Genomic DNA, 21146 nt, shown 5'->3' on the forward strand with positions numbered 1-21146 from the left:
AGCTGAGATTCCTGCCTTGCAGGGGGGAATTGGACTAGACCGTTCCAACTCTACAATCCAATGTTCTGGGACTTGCCTTCCTTTGAAATAAGGGACCTGGGAAAACACTGGGTGAGATAGGAGGCTTCCTGGAAGCGGGAGGTGGCGTCCCCCGCTCCAGCCAAGCACACACTTCCCCCCCCCCCAACCGGCCACCCCCCCCGGGTCCCCCGCTGCGCCTGCTGCTACAAAGTGTTTCCAATTACCGTGGCACTCGTGGTATCTGGATGCATCCCTCGAGCCCGGCATCCTCTCGCCGCCCCTCTCTCTCTCTCTCCCTCCCTCCCTCCCTCCCCTCCGTCCGGCGCTGCCTGCCAGACATATGGGATCAATCAGAGCTTAAGCCTCGGTGCCGATGTGTTTGCGCCGCCGGGAATGTTGACAGCCTGGCAGACACCGACGGCGCTCGGGTGACAAGGAATCCGGAGTCAGCCGCGACTTGAGCGAAGGGGAGGAGCAGGAGGAGGACCGAGCTTCCTCTCTCTTTCTCGCCGGTGCCCCATTCTTCCTCCTTTTCAGAAACACGTCGAGGAAGGGCTTGAGGGACGGCAGCGCTTTCCTTCTTCCTCGCAGTCAGAGGCTAGACGCCGCCGCCGAGCGCGCCCAGGGCTCTCTATCTCTCCACGTGCGCTCCCAAAAAAGAAAGGGCTTCACGCGCGAGAGGGGAGAAGCTCGAGGGGAGAAGCTCGAGGGGGCGTCCGGCGTGCGCAGCTGGGGGGAGGCGATCCGAGTTGGACCCGGGGGGATGTGGTCCCTGCTGGCGGTGTACCTGTGGGGCGGCGCGTCGCTGGTGTGGGGCTGGGCGCCGCCGCAGCCGCTCAGCCTCTCCCGCCCCGTCGACTTGAGCTCCCTGGCTGCGCGCTCTGCGTCGCCCTCGCCGGCGACGACGGAGGGCAAAGTGGAGAAGCTGGGCCGGGCTTTCAAGCGACAAGTGCGGCGCCTGAGGGAACGGAGCGGGAGCCTGGAGCTGGTCTTCCTCGTGGACGAGTCGTCGAGCGTGGGCCAGGCCAACTTCCGCAGCGAGCTGCGCTTCGTCAAGAAGTTGCTGTCCGACTTCCCCGTGGTGCCCACGGCCACGCGCGTCGCCCTCGTCACCTTCTCGTCCAAGAACAACGTGGTGCCGAGAGTCGACTACATCTCGCCCGCGACGGCGCGGGCTCGGCAGCAGCACAAGTGCGCCTTGCTCGGCAGGGAGATCCCGGCCATCGGCTACCGAGGGGGCGGCACCTACACTAAGGGCGCCTTCCAGCAAGCGGCGGTGAGTGGCGGGCGTAACGTCGGAACGCGCAGGGTGGGTGCCAACGTGGTGCCCTCCAGCAGGGAGGGTGACTTGAATGTAATGTTAGGGGGCAGGTAAGCCCCGTCCTTTGGGAAAGATGGAGCGCACAAGGAGAAGGGGACGACAGAGGGCGAGTTGGTTGGACAGTGTTCTGGAAGCAACCAGAATGAGTTTGACCAAACTGCGGGTCACGAAGAGTCGGACACGACTAAATGACTAAACAACAACAAGCCCCCTTCCTGCGTAATCAATCACATGTCTGGCACACCACACCATTTGAATGGCAATGCCCATAATTGATTTAATATACATTTTTTGGCCCCATCAAAGATTTCATTGGGGGCCCCAGAGGTGCCAACTTGAGTAAAATATTGGGAGACCCAAGTAAGCCCAGCCAGCATTCTTGACCACTCTTTGAATGGCAATACCTGGTGCTTTTTGCCCCAGGGGGTACTCAATGGTACCCGGGACTGGAACCTCCTTTTTTGTTGTTAGAAGAAGTGTGGCACCTATTTCTCTAGAAAAATAGCACTGCCGATGCCCATCAACTTGGGGGAAGGAGGGAGCCCTCAAATATTTTAGATGCAGCTAAGAGACCTTGGCTCCTTGGAGTTAGATGTTATACTCAAAGACAAAGCATCTGCATTGCAGGCAGAAGAGTCCAGGGTCAGTCCCTGGCATCTCCAGTGCAGATAGCTCAGCTGGTAGAGCATGAGATTCTTCATCTCAGGGTCATCGAATCAGAGAACTGTAGAGTTGGAAGGGACCACAAGGATCATCTAGCCCCAAACCTTGCAATGCAGGAAACTTTTGCTCAGTGTGGGGCTCAGGGCCGGATTTCGGTTTGATGAGGCCCTAAGCTACTGAAGGTAATGGGGCCCTTTATATGTCCAGCTGTCCTTTGTCAAAAACAAATTGTCGCTGTTTTTTGTGTTGAATATAAGCTATATGGTGATTTATGAACCTAATAGGTATCTCAAGCCATTTGCACATGTTGCCATGAAACCAGAATGTAGGCACCCTATATATAAAAGGTAAAGGGACCCCTGACCATTAGGTCCAGTCGTGGCCGACTCTGGGGTTGCAGCGCTCATCTCACTTTATTGGCTAGGGAGCCGGCATACAGCTTCCGGGTCATGTGGCCAGCATGACTAAGCCACTTCTGGCAAAACCAGAGCAGCGCACGGAAACACCATTTACCTTCCCGCCGGAGTGGTACCTATTTATCTACTTGCACTTTGACATGCTTTCGAACTGCTAGGTTGGCAGGAGCAGGGACCGAGCAACAGGAGCTCACCCTGTTGCAGGGATTCGAACTACCAACCTTCTGATCAGCAAGTCCTAGGCTTTGTGGTTTGACCCACAGTGCCACCCACGTCCCTTGGTTCAAATGCCAATTCACCCTCTTGATATACAGTGGTACCTTGGTTCTCAAACATAATCTGTCCTGGAAGTCCACTCAACTTCCGAAACGTTCGAAAACCAAGGCGCAGCTTCCTATTGGCTACAGGAGCTTCCTGCATGCAAGTGGAAGCCGCGTCGGATGTTCAGCTTCCCAAAAGCGTTCGAAAACCGGAACACCTACTTCCGGGTTTTCAGCATCCGGGAGCCGATTTGTTCATCAACTAAGCCATTTGAGAACCAAGGTTCCACTGTATAGTGTTACATTGCGATATTGAAAAGTGGCCCCTGTGGCAGTTTATTTCCTAAAAAAAGGTCAACAACTGTGGTTGGCCCTTTGGTCGGCCCTCACGGCCATTCACTTCATCAAATCTGGGCCTTTTTAAAAAAAAAGTTTGGACACCACTGTAATTCTTTACTTTGTCATCACAGTTGTGTTTCTTCCTGTTTAGAATGCACCATTTCATATTTTTAAAAGAATATGTAAAGACGTAGAGCCATCATCATTACAAGTATTCTTAAGCCAATCCTGCTAGTGTTTTTAATTGTTTGCAATTGTCTTTCAAATATTGTATAAATTTACCCCAGTCTTTTTGGAAAGCTTGATTGCACTGGTTTCAGATTTTCCCGGTCAGCTTCACCAGCTCTGCATATTCCATCCTCTTCGTCTGCCGCTCTTCAGTTGTTGGTAGTTACTGTTGCTTCCACTTCTGGGCTAATAAAGTCCTTGCTGCATCAAGGTTTTTTGGGGGGAGGGGGGTTAAGAAAATGAATCCCAGGATTATCAACACTGAATGAATAGGAATCGGTTAAAACACTCAGATCATGAAATTACATCGATACATATTTAGGACAGCATCTAACCCGTTTTTTGAGACTCAAAGTTGTCAAATTGTCATTTTCACCATAGTAATGAGAGTTACCTGTTTTAACATGTAATATTATTTCTATGTTTAGATGCATTTCTCTTGCCTAACGCGTTAGCAGCTGTAATAATTCAACACACGTTAACTACTTGGCAAGAGCCTTTATTTATTGAGGAAAGCTATGATCACATGTACTACAGTCAAACCTCGGTTGTCGAACGTAATCCATTCCGGAAGACCATTCGACTTCCGAAACGTTCGTCAACCAAAAACTGAAAGTGGAAGCCTCAATACAATAGAGAAATTCAAAATGGAAGCGCATAGCATGTTCGGCTTCTGAAAACCGTTCAAAAACCACAGGAGTTAATTCCGGGTTTCCAGCGTTCGGGAACGGAAACGTTCCAAAATCGAGGCGTTCGGGAACCAAGGTTTGACTGTAACTATTTTCCTGACAGCTTGTGGTACTATAAAGAATAACAAATTCATTATGGTGTATGCTTTTGTGGCCTGGAGCCTACTTCATCACACATATAATATCAACAGTGTATATCATAGAAGATCTCTGGAAATCTGCATGGCATTTGTCATGTGGTAAAGTGGAATGTGGCAGCTTTTATTTGAGAAATGACTCTTTAGGTATTTGTATAACGCCTTTCATGTAACATCCCAAGGTGGCTCAAACATAAAAAATACAACAATCCACTAAGCAGGTAAAGAAATTGAATCAGGGTTCAGTAGCAATCTTGATACTGTTCTGTCATCTCAAAAGTGTAAGGTAAAGCTAAGGCTTTTATTTGCTCTGTGAGACAGAAATTATTCACAGTCTCTTGCTTGTGGGCATTAAAATTATCTTATTTTTATGCGGCAACTTAATCATGTTCCTTTAAAAAAAAAATCCTCTGTAACATGTCCTACACAAATACATTTATTATTAAAGATGTGCATAAAATCTAGGGCAAAGTTAAATACTTTCATGTCTCACTCAAATCAGTGGAGCTTAACTTAGCTGCATATCCCACACACTTAACTGGGAGCAAGTCCCATTAAACTCAGAGGGGCTTACTTCTGAGTAAACATGGATTGCGCTGTTGCTTAATGTTGCCTGGATCAGGTCCAGGGAGTTTTGTTTGAAAAGGTAAAAAAAATATATGTTTATGTTAACGTAGGAACTTTTTTTATTTAAGCAGGAATAAGTAAGAGGTAATGAATTTTTTTATATATAATTTATGTTTGAATGATGCATTTCCCAATTCAAATATATATTATTATTGATATTATTATTATTTATTAAATTTGCATACCGTCCTGTACCCGCAGGTCTCAGGGTGGTTCAAATATAAAAATCATCACTTACTTGAATATAGATCTACTTGTAAAATGTCTTTCTTGCTTTCTACCTTAACACTAACAAAATTTGCAAGTAAATCCACAAATTTCAGGTGGGTATGGCTGCCATCGAATGCGAGCTTAGTAGGGAGTCAGTCCTGTCAGTGGCGTAGCGTGGATTGTCAGCACCCGGGGCAAGGCAAGTAATTTGTGCCCCCTAACCCATGGATTTTAGCAGGGGGCAGAGAGCTGCGAGTGCGAGCGGCCCCCCCCCAGATGTTGCGCCCGGTGCGGCCGGCCCCCCTGCACCCCCCACGCTACGCCACTGAGTCCTGTTGAGGTCTGTGGGGTCTAATTCTACATGAATATGCTCAGTAGTGCTGCACAAGAGCATTTATGACACCACTATCTTGTCTGCTTGTTTCTCTTATGCTGTAATTCTGTGCACACTTTCCTGGGAGTAAGCCACATGCTTGAACACTGTGCTCCTTACTTCTGGGTGAACGTGCATAGGATTCTGCTGCTTGTATTCACACACAGTTCAAAATGGTCCAATTCCACCCATACAGCTCTGCAGTTCTTGATGCAAAAGAGTGCATGCAATTCACAAAGTGGCTAAGTGGCTAATTTTTAAAATAAAAACACCCCCCAAAAAAAGTTTTTTTTGAAGACTGACAAATTTATTATGACATAAGGCTATATGGACGCTGGTGGCGCTGTGGGTTAAACCACAGAGCCTAGGACTTGCCGATCAGAAAGTCAGCGGTTCGAATCCCCATGACGGGGTGAGCTCCCGTTGCTTGGTCCCTGCTCCTGCCAACCTAGCAGTTCGAAAGCATGTCAAAGTGCAAGTAGATAAATAGGTACCGCTCTGGTGGAAAGGTAAATGGCGTTTCTGTGCGCTGCTCTGGTTCGCCAGAAGCGGCTTAGTCCTGCTGGCCACATGACCCAGAAGCTGTATGCCAGCTCCCTCGGCCAATAAAGCAAGATGAGTGCTGCAACCCCAGAGTCGGCCACGACTGGACCTAATGGTCAGGGGTCCCTTTACCTTTTTAAGCCTGATTACGCGGGTGGTGCTGTGGGTTAAACCACAGAGTCTAGGACTTGCCGATCAGATGGTCAGCGGTTCGAATCCCCGCGATGGGGTGAGCTCCCGTTGCTCAGTTCCTGCTCCTGCCAACCTAGCAGTTCAAAAGCACATCAAAGTGCAAGTAGATAAATAGATACCACTCCGGCGGGAAGGTAAATGGCGTTTCTGTGCGCTGCTCTGGTTTGCCAGAAGTGGCTTAGTCATGCTGGCCACATGACCCAGAAGCTGTACGCCGGTTCCCTCGGCCAATAAAGCGAGATGAGCGCTGCAACCCCAGAGTCGGCCATGACTGGACCTAATGGTCAGGGGTCCCTTTACCTTTAAGGCTATATCACAATAAATTTGTTAGTTTCCGTTGCTTTAACATTCCGTAGTTATAACTGCAGCAGACTTAACCCAACTATTCCTCTGGAATTATTTTTCAGTAACCTTTGTTTCTTCAGGAATTTCTGTTGGTTTTTAGGAGCAAAAATAATTCTTCATAGAACTACGTTGACTTATCAGCATATAAGATTCTTCATAGAACTACGTTGACTTATCAGCATATAAGAAAGCATCTTCCAGGGTACCAGAGATAGCAACCCCACTGTATATCATTGATCTTGTTCAATGCTTGGTGTATCTAAATAGGTTTCAGATCCAGTTAGGAATATCCCAAGTGTTCTTTGCCCAGTGTGGTTAGGAGCAAGGAATTGGTTTGAATCCATTTGGTATATTATCATAAGGTATAGCATTATCTCTAGGATATTTTGCCACTGATTCTTTTTAAATTCATTTTAGTTACTGTTTCACAAATTCCATTTCAATAATCACACAGAACATCAGTATAAACATCAGCAATTGGAGTACAACATCTTTAGAGCTAGATAGAGCCTTAGCAGTCTAGAACAGTATCTCCAGAGGTATATAATCTACTCATTTCATCCTGACACCCATGGTCATAGATCTCTCAAAAAGAGAACTTGGAGGAATTGCCACTGATTTCAGTGTCACAAAGTTCAACACACTGGCCCAAATCCAAGACAGATTAGTCTCACTAAAGCCCCATTGAAATTAATGGGGCAGAAACTACCGTATTTTTCGCTCTATAAGACACACCAGACCATAAGACACACCTAGTTTTTGGAGGAGGAAAACAAGAAAAAATATATTCTGAATCTCAGATGCCAAAACAGCAAGAGGGATCGCTGCTCAGTGAAAGCAGCAATCCCTCTTGCTGTTCTGGCTTCTGAGATAGCTGTGCAGCCTGCATTCGCTCCATAAGACGCACACACATTTCCCCTTACTTTTTAGGAGGGAAAAAGTGAGTCTTATAGAGCAAAAAATACGGTAGCTGCAACTAAGCTGGCCTGTTGAACTCAGTGGACCTTAAGCACAAATAATTTTGTCCTGATTTGGACCACTACTTATTTTAAATGTGATTTGTTAGCATGATACAATTCCTCCCAACATAATCTGCTAAAATGAGGATGCTAGAATCACCATCTTCTCGTAATGAAGTATTGTGTGCTGTAGATTGACTCAGCCAGATGTAATTGGTTCTCTCTTGATATTTAATCTATCTCGTCCGTTTTCTAAGGGGCTCTTACCTTGTGAATCTTCTTGCCAGACAAATTGCAACTTGGAGATACAAACAGTACTGTCCTGTCCTGGTAGGGATTATAGAAGACTTCTATTATGTTGAAATGCCATTACTGGAATGAATAGAGGAACTTGCACTTCAATGTAACAACCACCTTTTTTCTCTTCTTGTGAGCTATTATGCCACTGTCCTCTATTTTTAAACACTATTGTATTACACCTATGCTCCTTGTGGTTCCTTTGTGATATTTCCCCTTTACTAACTTTAATTATTCACCCATGTTCACTTGCTTCCCCAAATTTAAAAATAATTATTTCATTATGTTTACACAAAAAGACTCAAATCCTTTTTTTCAAGAGGCTCTCCGAAATATACCCGAAATCTTTATGGAAGTACATTATAGACTATTGATATGTAAACTGTTGTTCCTCTGGAACAAAAGGACAACTGGTGTGGTAGGAGCTCTGGAGTATTGTAGCCCTAACCCATTGACTTATGGTCAAAAGGCCACAAATCAATCTAAGCCCCATTGAATTTAAAGGAGCTTTCTCTCAGAAAAGTGGTCATAGGAGACCCACAAGTCTTCTGACTAGAAATGAATAGAATTCTGCTGCAGAAGGCCTTATTCCTGGCCTGCAAAGTTTAGAACGCATATTTTACGTTTTATGGATGTCTTGCATTTTATAAAGCCGAGTCAGCCAGTTTGAATAGTCCCTGATAGTCACTCACCCAAGATTGAGCAGGAGCTTTGTGGCTGAATGGAACTTTCAACCCAGACTTCCTGGGCCAAGTCCAATATTCCATCCACTACACTGCATGTCCGCCTGGGGTAATGCTAATACAGTAGTGCTATGTTTAAGGTGATAATACATTAGGGCTGGTCAATATTTGGTTTTTAGCATTCGTGATATATCACCAGCTGAACTGAAATAAGGATGGAGCTATGGAGAGTCATTGGCTGGATGCATGGTTTTTCCTGCATTGTGATTTTTGCTGGCACCTGCTCTTTGATCTTAGCTGAAATCAACAATGCAAAGTTATTCCATCCAGAAGTTAGAAGGAAGGACAAGCTTTTGGCTGTCTTGACTACCCAAGTTCAATACAGTGGTACCTTGGTTCTCAAACTTAATCTGTTCGGGAAGTCCGTTCCAAAACCAAAGCATTCCAAAACCAAGGCATGCTTTCCCATAGAAAGTAATGCAAAATGGATCAATCCATTCCAAACTTTTAAAAACAAGCCCTCAAACAGCAATTTAACATGAATTTTACTATCTAACGAGACCACTGTTCCATAAAATGAAAGCGATAAACAAGGTACTGCAGTCACAGAGTCAATCAATCAGTAGCTGAACTGGGTTCCACACAGTCGCAAAAACAAAACAAAAAAGCCGCAAAAACACAAACACAAAATAAATAGCAAAAACAGACTGACCTCAGCGGAACTCTCAAAATGGAAGTGTGGCACTCAAATCAGAAGTGTAACACTCAAACTGTAGCACGTTCAGCTTCCGAAAATAGTTCACAAACTGGAACGCTTATTTCCAGGTTTGCAGTGTTTGGGTTCCAAGTTGTTTGAGTACCAAGGCATTTGAGAACCAGGGTAGCACTGTATTTGTAAGGTAGAACAAAGGAGATGAAAATTAATTAAATGCAAATGAGTATTCAGGTTAGTCACTGCTCTGTGATTTATGATACAGTTACAGCCTAGTTTTCTGTGCTTAGTTATCCACCTTTGCTTTAAAATACAATTTTAATTTGAAGACTCCTTGGTGTTGCTCTTTCAAGAGATCTCTTGCTAGAGATCAAGAATAGCCACTGAGTTGTTTTATCTCCTGCTCTCTGGGACGTGCAATTACTCCCTGTGATAGAAGAAACAAAGGCAGTCATATTACTGTTGCTGGCTGTGCTGAAGGAAGGAATGCAATTAGTTATCTTCACTTAGCGGTGCGAGAAAGAAAAATAGCTGAGTTTTTCCTAGTGGAGTGAAGAAAAACATTTACTGAAAAAGCAGACTTTGAACTGACAGGTTAATCAATTACAAAGTGTTAAGGGACCTAATTGCACGGTTAATTCTAAGAGAGTTTAAGGAATTTTTTACAATCACTTTGGACCAGATTTCAAACTTTGCTTCAGCATTTTACTATTTAAGATTTATGGGGCATATTCACCCTAAATTCTTCTACCGTGGAGTGTGTTTTCTTCCACTTGTAAGAGATCGAATACTTAGCCAGATAAACTCAAAAATATGTTAGTAATTGTATTATCTTGCATATCCTTGTTATCTCACTGGATTCAGGTACAAAAATACTTTGTCCCACATTGCCACAATGTAAATATATTCATTGTGTTAACCAGAGCCACTCTAATGTGGGTCCTTAGTTACTGGGGACATGTAAATAAACATTTCTTCTCCTTGGAACATTCCTTCACACCAAACACATTTCATGTTGCTGACATGTCCTTGGAAAAAATGACATGAAATTTAAGGGAAGGGGTGTATGAAATGATGGCTGATCTTCTCAACAGGAAAAAAATGGGGTTGGTAAACCTGTGGCCTTCTAGATGTTGTTTAAAAAAATGCATTGTTTTAATTAAAAAACGAAAGAAAGAAACACCATATAAGGGTAACAACAGGAAGATTTAAAGGAACTATTGGAAACTCAAGGCAGTAGAGACATAAGATGATCAGAGCCCCACTGAACTTGAAGCATGGGAAGTCCCAATAAAAATTTATAATTTGGCAGAATATTCTGACTATATGATATGTATTTGTATAATTTGGAATATTTAATGTGATTTGATTGGATTGTTAAAATGGAAAATTTAATAAAAATTATTTAAAAGAGAAGAGAAGAAAGAAACACCATATAAACTATAGGCGCCGTTCAGGTTTATGGGCAAAGGTAGGACTTTCTGGTCTATGAGAAAGGAGTAACTAAGAACGTATTCTAATATTCTGTACTTCTAGTACAATATGAAGATTAGCAGAGGTTCGTCACACCCTAAGGTCTTGCTTGTGTTTTATGTGTTTTGGACATAGTAGTTTCAGCTGCGATATTGCAATGCTTGGAATGAAACCCCAGTCTCTTGTTTTCCTTCGACACCCACCTTGTGGGTCCATTGTTTGGAGCCAATGGAGGCCAGCCAGGACTGTCTGACTCTGAGGCAGCTGGGGTTATATTGGAATTTTCAGCTGAGGAAGTAACAAAACATGGGAACATGACCTGAAAGTTTAAAAATGCAGGGCATATATATAATCTCTGTTGTTTATGAGAGGCCTAATTAGGCCCAACAACGAGGTTGCCCACAGGTGACTCCTAAATGAACTTCTGGGCAAAAGGATAAAGAGAAATTTGGTGTATCAGAAGTTCAGGGGGCATAGACTACATGGGGCCAAAACAAAGGAGGAGAACTTATATTTTAACCTGGTTCTGTCCTCCCAAAGCAAAAGGTGGCCTGTTTCTTAGAGCAAAAGGTGATAAATTATTCTGTTTCCTATCGAATTGTCTCCCCACGTTCCGACTCGCTATTTCCTTTCTCCACAGCTGAGCAGCATCCCTGAAAATGACCTCCAATAGGGGGGGAGAAGAATTTGTGTGTGTGGCCCTCCTCAGGTTCTCCTTCTGTAGGAAGGACGCGGGTGACACTGTGGTCTAAACCACTGAGTCTCTTGGACTTGCTGATTGGAAGTTTGGCAGTTTGAATCCCCGTGACAGAGTGAGCTCCTGTTGCTCTGTCCCAGCTCCTGCCAACCTAGCAGTTCAAAAGCATACCAGTGCAAATAGATAAATAGGTACCACTGCGGCGGGAAGGTAAACAGCGTTTCCGTCCACTCCGGTTTCCGTCACGGTGTTCCATTGCTCCAGAAGCAGTTTAGTCCTGCTGGCCACATGACTTGGAAAGCTGTCTGTGAACAAACGCCGGCTCCCTCGGCCCGAAAAGCGAGATGAGCGCCGCATCCCCATAGTCGCCTTTGACTCGACTTAACCATCCAGGGGTCCTTTACCTTTACCTTTTTTACCTCTGTGTAAAACCAGTACACAAGGGGAGAGAGTGGGAATGAGCAACTTAGCTCAGTCACTCTCCACGAGTTGGAGAACAAACTTCTGAAGCAGGAGGGAACTCATGAAAGCTCTGTGCACAGTTTAGATATGGGTTCTGAATACTATAGGAAGCCTCCACAACCACAGGAGCCCTCCGCCACCCTCACTTCAGAGGTTTGCACTTTGGCTTTACACATGAGCAGACCTCCTGAAGAGGGCTTGTATGGTCCCCAAAAGTTTTCCTGCATATATACACAAATCAGAGAGCCTTCTCGGTAGTGGCACCCACCCTGTGGAACACCCTCCCTTCAAATGTGAAGGAAATAAGCAGCTATCCTATCTTTAAAAGACATTTGAAGGCAGCCCTGTTCAGGGAAGTTTTTAATATTTAATGCTGTACTGTTGATTGGGAGCCACCCAGAGTGGCTGGGGAAACTCAGCCAGATGGGCGGGGTATAAATAATAAATTATTATTATTATTATTATTATTATTATTATTATTATTATTCACAGTTATATTGCATCAAGTTGTCCTTTTATGGACAGCTCAGTTGGCCAGAGCATGGTGTTGATAATGCCTAAGGTTGCAAGTTTGATCCCCGTGACGGACAGCTGCATCTTCCTGCATTTCAGGGGGCTGGACTAGATGATACTCAGGGGTCCCTTCCAACCCTACAGTTCTATGATTCTGCCCCATAATGCAGTTCATTTGTTCAGAGAACAGATCTAACTCGGCTGGCATCAGCAACATTCACTCAACTTCACTTGATACATCACCAAGCTAACCTAGTGTGATGCTCTTATGCCATCTAATCTAATATTTCAAGTCAGAGGTTTTTAAGTACTGATAAAAAAAATATTGCAATTTCAGCTAGTGGTGAATGTCAGATCATTGTGTCTGGGTTTGCTTTTTTTACAAAAGTGGGTGACTTCTCATTATAAGAAACTGCCTGTAAGACCGGTTGATAGCATCTGTATTATGCTATAATATAGCATCTGTATTAAGGCTGAATATAAGTGTGTGAACTGTGAGTCAGTAGTACTTGGCTTTTTAACTATGCTGGCTGCTGAAAGCTTGTTGATCTTACGGTCTTAATGCTGGGTGGTCCTGCAAAAGCTGCAGTTAAACAGTGTAACTAAAGGGAGTTCCCCCCTGGCTGAAAAGACCATGAGTAGGTCACCAGTTTGCTTGCACTTGGCCTTAAGATGCTATTCCCCCCCCCCCTTTCTTCCAGCAAATACTGCTTCACTCCCGTGCAAATGCTTCCAAGGTGATCTTACTTATTACCGATGGCTATTCCAATGGAGGAGACCCCAGGCCCATTGCAGCATCCTTGCGTGAATTTGGAGTCGAGATCTTCACGTTTGGGATATGGCAAGGCAACATCCGGGAGCTGAACGACATGGCGTCTCACCCGAAGGAGGAACATTGCTACTTGCTTCATAGTTTCGCAGAGTTTGAAGCTTTGGCTCGCAGAGCCCTCCACGAAGGTACTTGCCTTCCAGTTGAATTTTGATAAAATGGAACACATTCCACTCCACGTGGAATACTTTCATGGCATTCAGAAATATTGTCCTCACGCTGAACTTCTGTTATTTATTTGAATTCTACATTGATCAGGAAATGCTGATCAAATAGTTGATCAACTAAAAATTCAGGCGCTGAAGGAAACCATCCTTTTAGATACACAAATGCAGTAATGCTAAACCCAAACATCCAGAAAACAAGCGTGAGGCCTGTGCATGCTATGACACGCATTCTGAGCATAAGATTCACCTTAACTCTGGGGTGGTTAGCTCTTTTTTGGGGTCAGACAATTAAGCATCCCTCTGAAGACCACATGCCAGCAATGGGTGTGGCCAGTTCACATTTATGCACGTGTAGAAGCCACTTGCCAGATAAAGTGAAGCTGCTATGATACCTCCCAGGCAGGTGGGTTGCTGTTGTTTACTGGGAGGGGGAAGGAGTGGGGCGCGAGGGGCTGGGGAGGTCGATGTAGTGCAAAGATGCTGGCAGGGACACCAAATTGTCTCTGCTAGTGCATTTATATGCCACCTGAACTCTTTCCGAGCACAATTCCAAGTGTTGGTGCTGACCTTTAAAGCCCTAAACGGCTTTGGCCCAGTATACCTGAAGGAGCGTCTCCACCCCCATCGTTCTGCCTGGATACTGATGTCCAGCTCCGAGGGTCTTCTGGCAGTTCCTTCACTGCAAGAAGTGAGGTTACAGGGAACCAGGCAGAGGGCCTTCTCGGTGGTGGCGCCCGTCCTGTGGAATGCCCTCACATCAGATGGCAAGGAAATAAACAACTATCTGACTTTTAGAAGACATCTGAAGGCAGCCCTGTTTAGGGAAGCTTTTAATGTTTGATGTTTTATCACATTATTATTATTATTATTATTATTATTATTATTATTATTATTACTACTACTACTACTATTATTATTCTGTTGGGATTATTCTGTCCAGAGTGGCCGGCAAAACCCAGCCAGATGGGTGGGGTATAAATAATACAATTAATAAATTATTATTATTATTATTATTGCTTCCACCTGTGGAGAAATTAGCGTTGCAGCTTCTCCCTGCCTAGTGAGCCACATCTGTGCACATCACACATTTAGATTCCACTTGCTTTAACATTCAGGTCTATGTGTGCTCTTGTGTAATCAGCACCTTGAATAATAATTATAATTCAAAACAACAACGACATCTGTACAGTGCTCACAAAACCAAATACTCTGGGTGGTATACTAATGTCCATAGGTCAGGAGCTGGGGACAACCGAGGCAATCCTAGTTGCTCCTCCTCCACACGTTTCTTTCAACGTATAGAATCATAGAATTGTAGAGTTGGGACGTCCATCTAGCCCAACCCCTGCAGTCTATGAAATGAGCATCTGCACAAGGCTCAAATTCAAGCCTTTGGGTGCTTTTGGAATTGCGCGGTCTTGAAATATATTTTATAAAAACAAACACCGAGGCTCTTGGGATTTCCTCTCCGACCACCGAAATCATTATTAAGTCACAACAAACGTTTAGAGCACTGCCTATGACGTTCCTGTTGGGCCACTTGACTAGAAAGGGCTTCATCTGATTAACTTGGTAAGATATTCAGAGGGGTGACTCTTTGACTTCCTGTGCAAATTCAAACACTTCATGAATAGTCTATGGGCTACTTCAACCTGCAAATGTTATTAAGTACTTTACAGTGTACTGTCTGCCAGGAAAATAATTGCTCTTTGATAAGCTGATATCAAAGTTGATCACACCTTCTAAGAATCAGGCAGTGCTTTCTAAATAATGCTTTGAAGCATCTTAAATTGAATCAGTTTTGCAAATTGTCAAACCAGACACCCCTAAGAGCCTCAGAATAAGTTTGTGAGTCGAGGACTGGCCACCCACTTAAGGATAAGAAAGGCACAAGGACGCCGTATATTAGGTTAATGGGCTAAAAAAAGGCCACAACTTTATTGATTACAGCATGTGATTGGCTTAGGCACTGGATAAAACAACAGAGCGTGACTCCATCCCATCAGGAAGGGGGGAGTCTATCAGGGGTTAACCACCAGTAGGAGGAGCTTGTTGATGCAAATACAACTGGAAGCTTCCCCCAATGTCACCGGGGGTCGTGCCACAGCCTTAGCCACCAGCAAGGGCATTGGACAGGATCCAATACTGCCAGATTCCTTTAACGTAATACTGTACCCATAAAGTGGAGGGGTAGACGATGGCCACACCCTGCCCTCCAATACACAAACATATTCCAATGCCTAACCACAATACCTGAAAATTTGCTGTGAGGTAGGCAAAAAACCAAGTGGCTGGTGCCAATTTGCCAACTGGATAAAAATTCCTACCAGGCCCCTTGGATAACCAAGGCAGCCAACCACAAGTGCAACCACATATGAGCGGCTAAGCCCCACCCCCTCAGCTTCCACCTGATTGGTTGGCTGCCAGGGGGCGTGGTGCGGCAGCTGGGACAGCTGACGCAGGGGGCCGGGACACCCCCTGCCAACGCGGGAAACAGCTCCCGCTTACAACCCCTCCCCTCCGGAAGGAGGAGAGGCTATCTAGAATGGAGATGTCTTAATTTTATACACCAGCATATGGTGCAACCAAGAACAAGTTATATTTCTGCTCTGTTCTTCTGCAGCTTATATTTATTTAATTGAGTCTCATGTAGAAGAATTATCCAGTGAGTCGGGTCCTTATAAATCAACATACAGTTGTAGGTGCTTAAGGGCAGAGGAGGGAATGTATGAATGGATTGCTGCATCACTGGGGAACCAATGAGCTCTTCTCCCCAACCTGCCGCCAAATTTCTCCTTTGTAGCCAATGAAATATTTGCCTCAATAAGGGTTGAGCAAAGAATGTGGATTAAATTCAAAGCAAATCCTTACGGTTCGTTTCACGTTTTGCACCCCAAGTTAAAATGTTCCTGATTAAAAAACTATTTTCACCATAGTTACAAGTATTATCTCTTAACTCGCTTGTTTGTTTGGAATCCTGTTTCCTTCCCAACTCACCCTCTGTGTGGTTACAGATTTGCCTTCTGGTAGCTACATTCAAGAAGACATATCTTATTGTTCCTACCTTTGCGACGGGAGCGAAAGCTGCTGCGATATCATGGCGAGCTGCAAATGTGGGACTCACACGGGCCAGTTTGAGTGCATCTGTGAAAAAGGATACTATGGCAAAGGGCTGCAACATGAATGTACAGGTCAGTCTCTGTTTTCTTCTTCTTGGGTGCGAATATGACTACGGATATAAGCATGGATTGAGGTGGCCTCTTCTGTTTTGCCGTACCCTTTTGAACAGGCATCTGCAAACTCGGCCCTCCAGATGTTTTGGGACTACAACTCCCATCATCCCTAGGCAATGGGACCAGTGGTCAGGGATGATGGGAATTGTAGTCCCAAAACAGCTGGAGGACCAAGTTTGGGGATGCCTGCTTTTGAAGTTTCAGTGGGGTCTTCTTCACCCAATAGTATGGGCAGCCCCCCTTTTATGTAGGGGTTACGTTCCAAGGGCACCGCACACATCATTGAAATCATGTATAATTGAAACTCATTGAAGAAGCCTGCAAACACCCTGTTCCACCCCCCCTGCCCCCCTTTCGCCCTCTTAGTGACCTTTCAGTGACGTCTTTATGACATTTCCAGGTCACTTCCGACTTCAGTGCGATGTAGCGCCAATATCGAACCCGTGTAAACGGGGGAGGGGCTGCCCATATAACAAACAGAATGAATGGCCTTATCAGCTGTTCATGTCCAAGGGGTGACGTAAAAGGACTGAGCTTAAAGGGGCTGTTTTAATAAATTCCCCACCTTCTCAGTGCAAAATTTACTACTTAACTGGCTGTTTGACTGACTGACTGGCTCCAGCTACAGAAGCGAAGGCTGCTTAAGAGACCAGAGACCATCTTGGCTGTGAGTCCTGGGAAACCCAGGCAGATGGGAGGGAAATAAATGAATGAATAAATTATTATTATTATTATTATTATTATTATTATTATTATTATTATTATTATTATTATCTCTGCCTTGCAGGCCTTTTGCCTAGGAGGACAGGTGGATGGCTGAACAGATTCATGGGCTGTGGCATTATTTAGGGTGTTTTGTTGTTGTTATTGATATTCATTCATTATTTTTAGATCTTACTATACTTTATGTGAAAATTGTTCCATTGGGTTGCGTACTTTCCGATGCGTTTTATTTACTGTTTGCACATTTTTGTTTGTTGATTATGTAAATCTTTTCATGCTGTAATCCACCTCGAGGATGGATTTAACTATGGAAAGGTGGTATACAACTAAAACGATGGTGATGATGTGTTTGACTCAGCCCTGCACCTGTTGCTGGACTGCAACCTCCATCATCCCAGGACATTGCTAGGTCTGGTGCTCTAGTTATCTCTTGCTTGGACTACTGCAATGTGCTATATGTGGGGCTACCTTTGAAGGTGACCCGGAAACTACAACTAATCCAGAATGTGGCAGCTAGATTGGTGACTGGGAGCGGCCGCCGAGACCACATAACACTGGTCTTGAAAGACCTACATTGGCTCCCAGTATGTTTCCGAGCACAATTCACAGTGCTGGTGCTGACCTTTAAAGCCCTAAATGGCCTAGGCCCACTACACCTTAAGGAGTGTCTCCACCCCCATCATTCAACCCAGACACTGAGGTCCAGCGCCGAAGGCCTTCTGGTGGTTCCCTCGCTGCGAGAAGCCAAGTTACAGGGAACCAGGCAGAGGACCTTCTTGGTGGTGGCACTCGCCCTGTGGAATGCCCTCCCACCAGCTGTCAAAGAGAACAACTACCAGACTTTTACAAGACATCTGAAGGTAGCCCTCTTTAGGGAAGCTTTTAATGTTTAATAGACTATTGTATTTTAATATTTTGTTGGAAGCTGCTCAGAGTGGCTGGGGAAATCCAGCCAGATGGGCGGGGTATAAATAAATTATTATTATTATTATTATTATTATTATTATTATTATTATTAGGGTTGCAGTTCATCAACATCTGGTGGGTCAAAGGTTCCCCACACCTGAGTCAAAAGGATTAGGTTGCTGCAGGTGTGACTGCAATCATTCTGAACCATTGTTGGTCAAACTAGACAACACCAGGTTCGAAGGGCAATCCCACTTGCACAACAACCTTCTGCTTACACGAACCATTTTTACTTCAGCCCCTTGCATGTACCAAAATCTGTTCTGGAAGGTTGGAAGTCCTGTTGTATCTACTGGTGTGATGTTGGATCTTGCCCAGCATTTACTGGGGTATAAGACTTGCTATGATCCAAAGTCAAAAAAAGCCTGGAGGAAAGCCAGATTCAGTTAAGGAGATAACGAGGCAGGTTGGTGGTGGAACTAACTGGAAGAAGACCAGGGATGGATATGAACAATTTGGAGTTCATATTGTGCTACAATCCAACGTCCTTGACAGATGTATGACAGAAGAGCTTCCTGAAAAGCTTCCAATTTTGTCCATTTATAGGCATCAGAACTATCAGTCTATTTGAATGCATTCTGAAGACTCTTCTTAGCCAAATGAGATTGCTACGCATATCTTTTTGAGCAGTTTTGTCAGTTGATTGTTTTCGCTCATTGTAAAAAGACCTAAAAGCACATCTGTTTCACCATAGGCTGTAGAGTGAAGATGGTTGATTAATGCAAATTGAATTTTCTAATGTGAAATTTGTGCCTTTATCTGACTTCACAAGCTAAATGAAAATTTTACTTGTGGCCACTCTGGAGCTTATAATAGTCAAAACACATTCATTATTACATTCAGCACAGTCTGTATATGCGAATATCATCTGGTTTTGGACTTGCAAGATCCAGAACCATAAGGTTTTTAAGAGTGCGTTTGGCAGATGTTGTTGCTTTTTGTAAGAACATCAGCAATGCATCAGCAAGTAGACATTTTTAAAAGGTAGCATATATTATACGAAGCACGTGATGGTTTGCCATCTGCTTTGCATGTGCCTATTGGAGAGAACTCAGCTGAAACTCTGCACACACATCATAACATTTAGCCAGGGGGATCTCATTTTTCCTTGTAAACATGACTTAAGCTTTCTGAAGTCTTCCTGCATTTCCTTTAAAAAAAAAAAGACAAAAGACAACACGTTTGCCCGTTGTAAGTGAAGAAAATAGAAAACTATTTTGAAACCTTTTTTATTTTGAAAGAGTTTGGCTCTCTTTTTGGAACATTTCCCAGCTGAACTTATCCTCAGTTTTGCAAAGCATGAAGAATTCGTCAAATACACACGGACTGCTTTCCTTCCCCAGTGCAGTGGTACCTCGGGTTAAGAACTTAATTCGTTCTGGAGGTCCATTCTTAACCTGAAACTGTTCTTAACCTGAAGCACCACTTTAGCTAATGGGGCCTCCCGCTGCCGCCACCGCGCCGCTGCTGAACGATTTCTATTCTCATCCTGAAGCAAAGTTCTTAACCCGAGGTAATATTTCTGGGTTAGCGGAGTCTGTAACCTGAAACTTATGTAACCTGAAGTGTCTGTAACCCGAGGTACCACTGTATAATGAAATGGGCAGAGTGTACGCAAGTAAGTTTAGGGTGGGTATTTTTATGGTTGGTGGCATTTTAACAATGCTATGTTTAGTTTTCCAGATATTAACACTTATTATCATTGCATCATAGACTAATAGACTGTGGTTGAGACCCAAGAACTTGTATGGCATGAGACTGGTGCAGAGGTGTATCATGGGGTTTGGGGAGGGCAATCGCCCCATGCACACATTTCTGAGGGGGGGCGCAACCGGACGTGCCCCCCTCCCCGCAGGCTCCCTGGAACCCCGGCGAGGCAAGCCAAGCTGTGCCTGGGCCAAGTGACTCAGGCTTTAGAAGACTGAGCACACCATTCAGCAGAGAACACGCTACACAAACAGAAGTGGCATGAGAGGCTGTGTGGGCATACCGTATTTTTTGCTCTATAAGACGCACCCGACCATAAGACGCACCTAGTTTTTAGAGGAGGAAAACAAGAAACAAGAAAGCAATGCAAAGCCTCTTGAGCGAAGAGACAGGAGCGCTCCGGCTGCACTCAAGAGGCTTTGCGTGGCTATCGCTGAAGCCAGGACAGCAGCGGTAGCTGTGCAGCCTGCATTCGCTCCATAAGACACACACACATTTCCCCTTACTTTTTAGGAGGGGGGAAGTGCGTCTTATAGAGCGAAAAATATGGCATTTACAAGTGGGTTTTATTCAGCATAGATCAGGACAAAAAGGAAACATGTCTGATCTCCTTCGTCTCCAAAGCAAGCTGTGCTGTAAACAGACATGTGACATGCAACAATTCCACATGCCTGTTCCTTAAGGTGGAACAGAATTCTCAACAGCACCTCCATCGCCTTGTGGCCGACGATGAGGTGCTTGGGTGTCCATCTCCCACCACCACCCCTTGGGCCAGCCAAGAGGGAGGGAGCTGCCACCGCCACCAACCACCAAGGAGAGGCAAGAGGCCAGTGGCGTAGCGTGGGGGGTGCAGGGGGGCCAGCCGCACCGGGCGCAACATCTGGGGGTTAGGGTTAGGGTGAGCAAATCCACGGGTTAGGGGGCGCAAATTACTTGCCTTGCCCCGGGTGCTGACAACCCACGCTACGCCACTGCAAGAGGCTCCACCTAGAAGGGAACGGGGAAAGGGGGCAGGTGGAAGAAGGGCAGCCGTGTTCTCTGGGGCTGTGCTCCAGCACAGACCTCTAGCAGCTGAGTTGTGGCAGGTGGTTGGTCTAGTGGGCAGGTAGACAGAGGCAGAGTACATTTAAACAAACCTGCCCTACTTCTGACCAACCCAGCATCGCCCAGGTGAGCTGTGACAACACTCGTCTCACAAAGGCAGCTCTGCAGCTATACCAGCAGCTCCGGATTTATGTACAGTGGTGCCTCGGGTTAAGAACTTAATTCGTTCTGGAGGCCTGTTCTTAACCTGAAACTGTACTTAACCTGAAACACCACTTTAGCTAATGGGGCCTCCCGCTGCCGCCACGCCGCCGGAG

At 45.0% G+C, this 21146-nt stretch overlaps 1 protein-coding gene across 1 annotated transcript in view; it reads left to right on the top strand.

Annotated features, from left to right (window-relative positions):
• The first annotated feature begins 421 nt into the window (after window positions 1-421).
• SVEP1 (sushi, von Willebrand factor type A, EGF and pentraxin domain containing 1) overlaps window positions 422-21146 on the top strand; it is a 129208-nt gene continuing 108483 nt past the window's right edge. Inside the window, 3 exon segments of the mRNA XM_083720053.1 lie at window positions 422-1297; window positions 12862-13117; window positions 16171-16347. Coding sequence (XP_083576179.1) covers window positions 785-1297; window positions 12862-13117; window positions 16171-16347 — 946 coding nt within the window. The 5' untranslated portion in view covers window positions 422-784.

The sequence above is a fragment of the Podarcis gaigeae genome, assembly GCF_964106915.1.
Source record: "Podarcis gaigeae genome assembly, chromosome: 17".
Classification (NCBI taxonomy): domain Eukaryota; kingdom Metazoa; phylum Chordata; class Lepidosauria; order Squamata; family Lacertidae; genus Podarcis; species Podarcis gaigeae.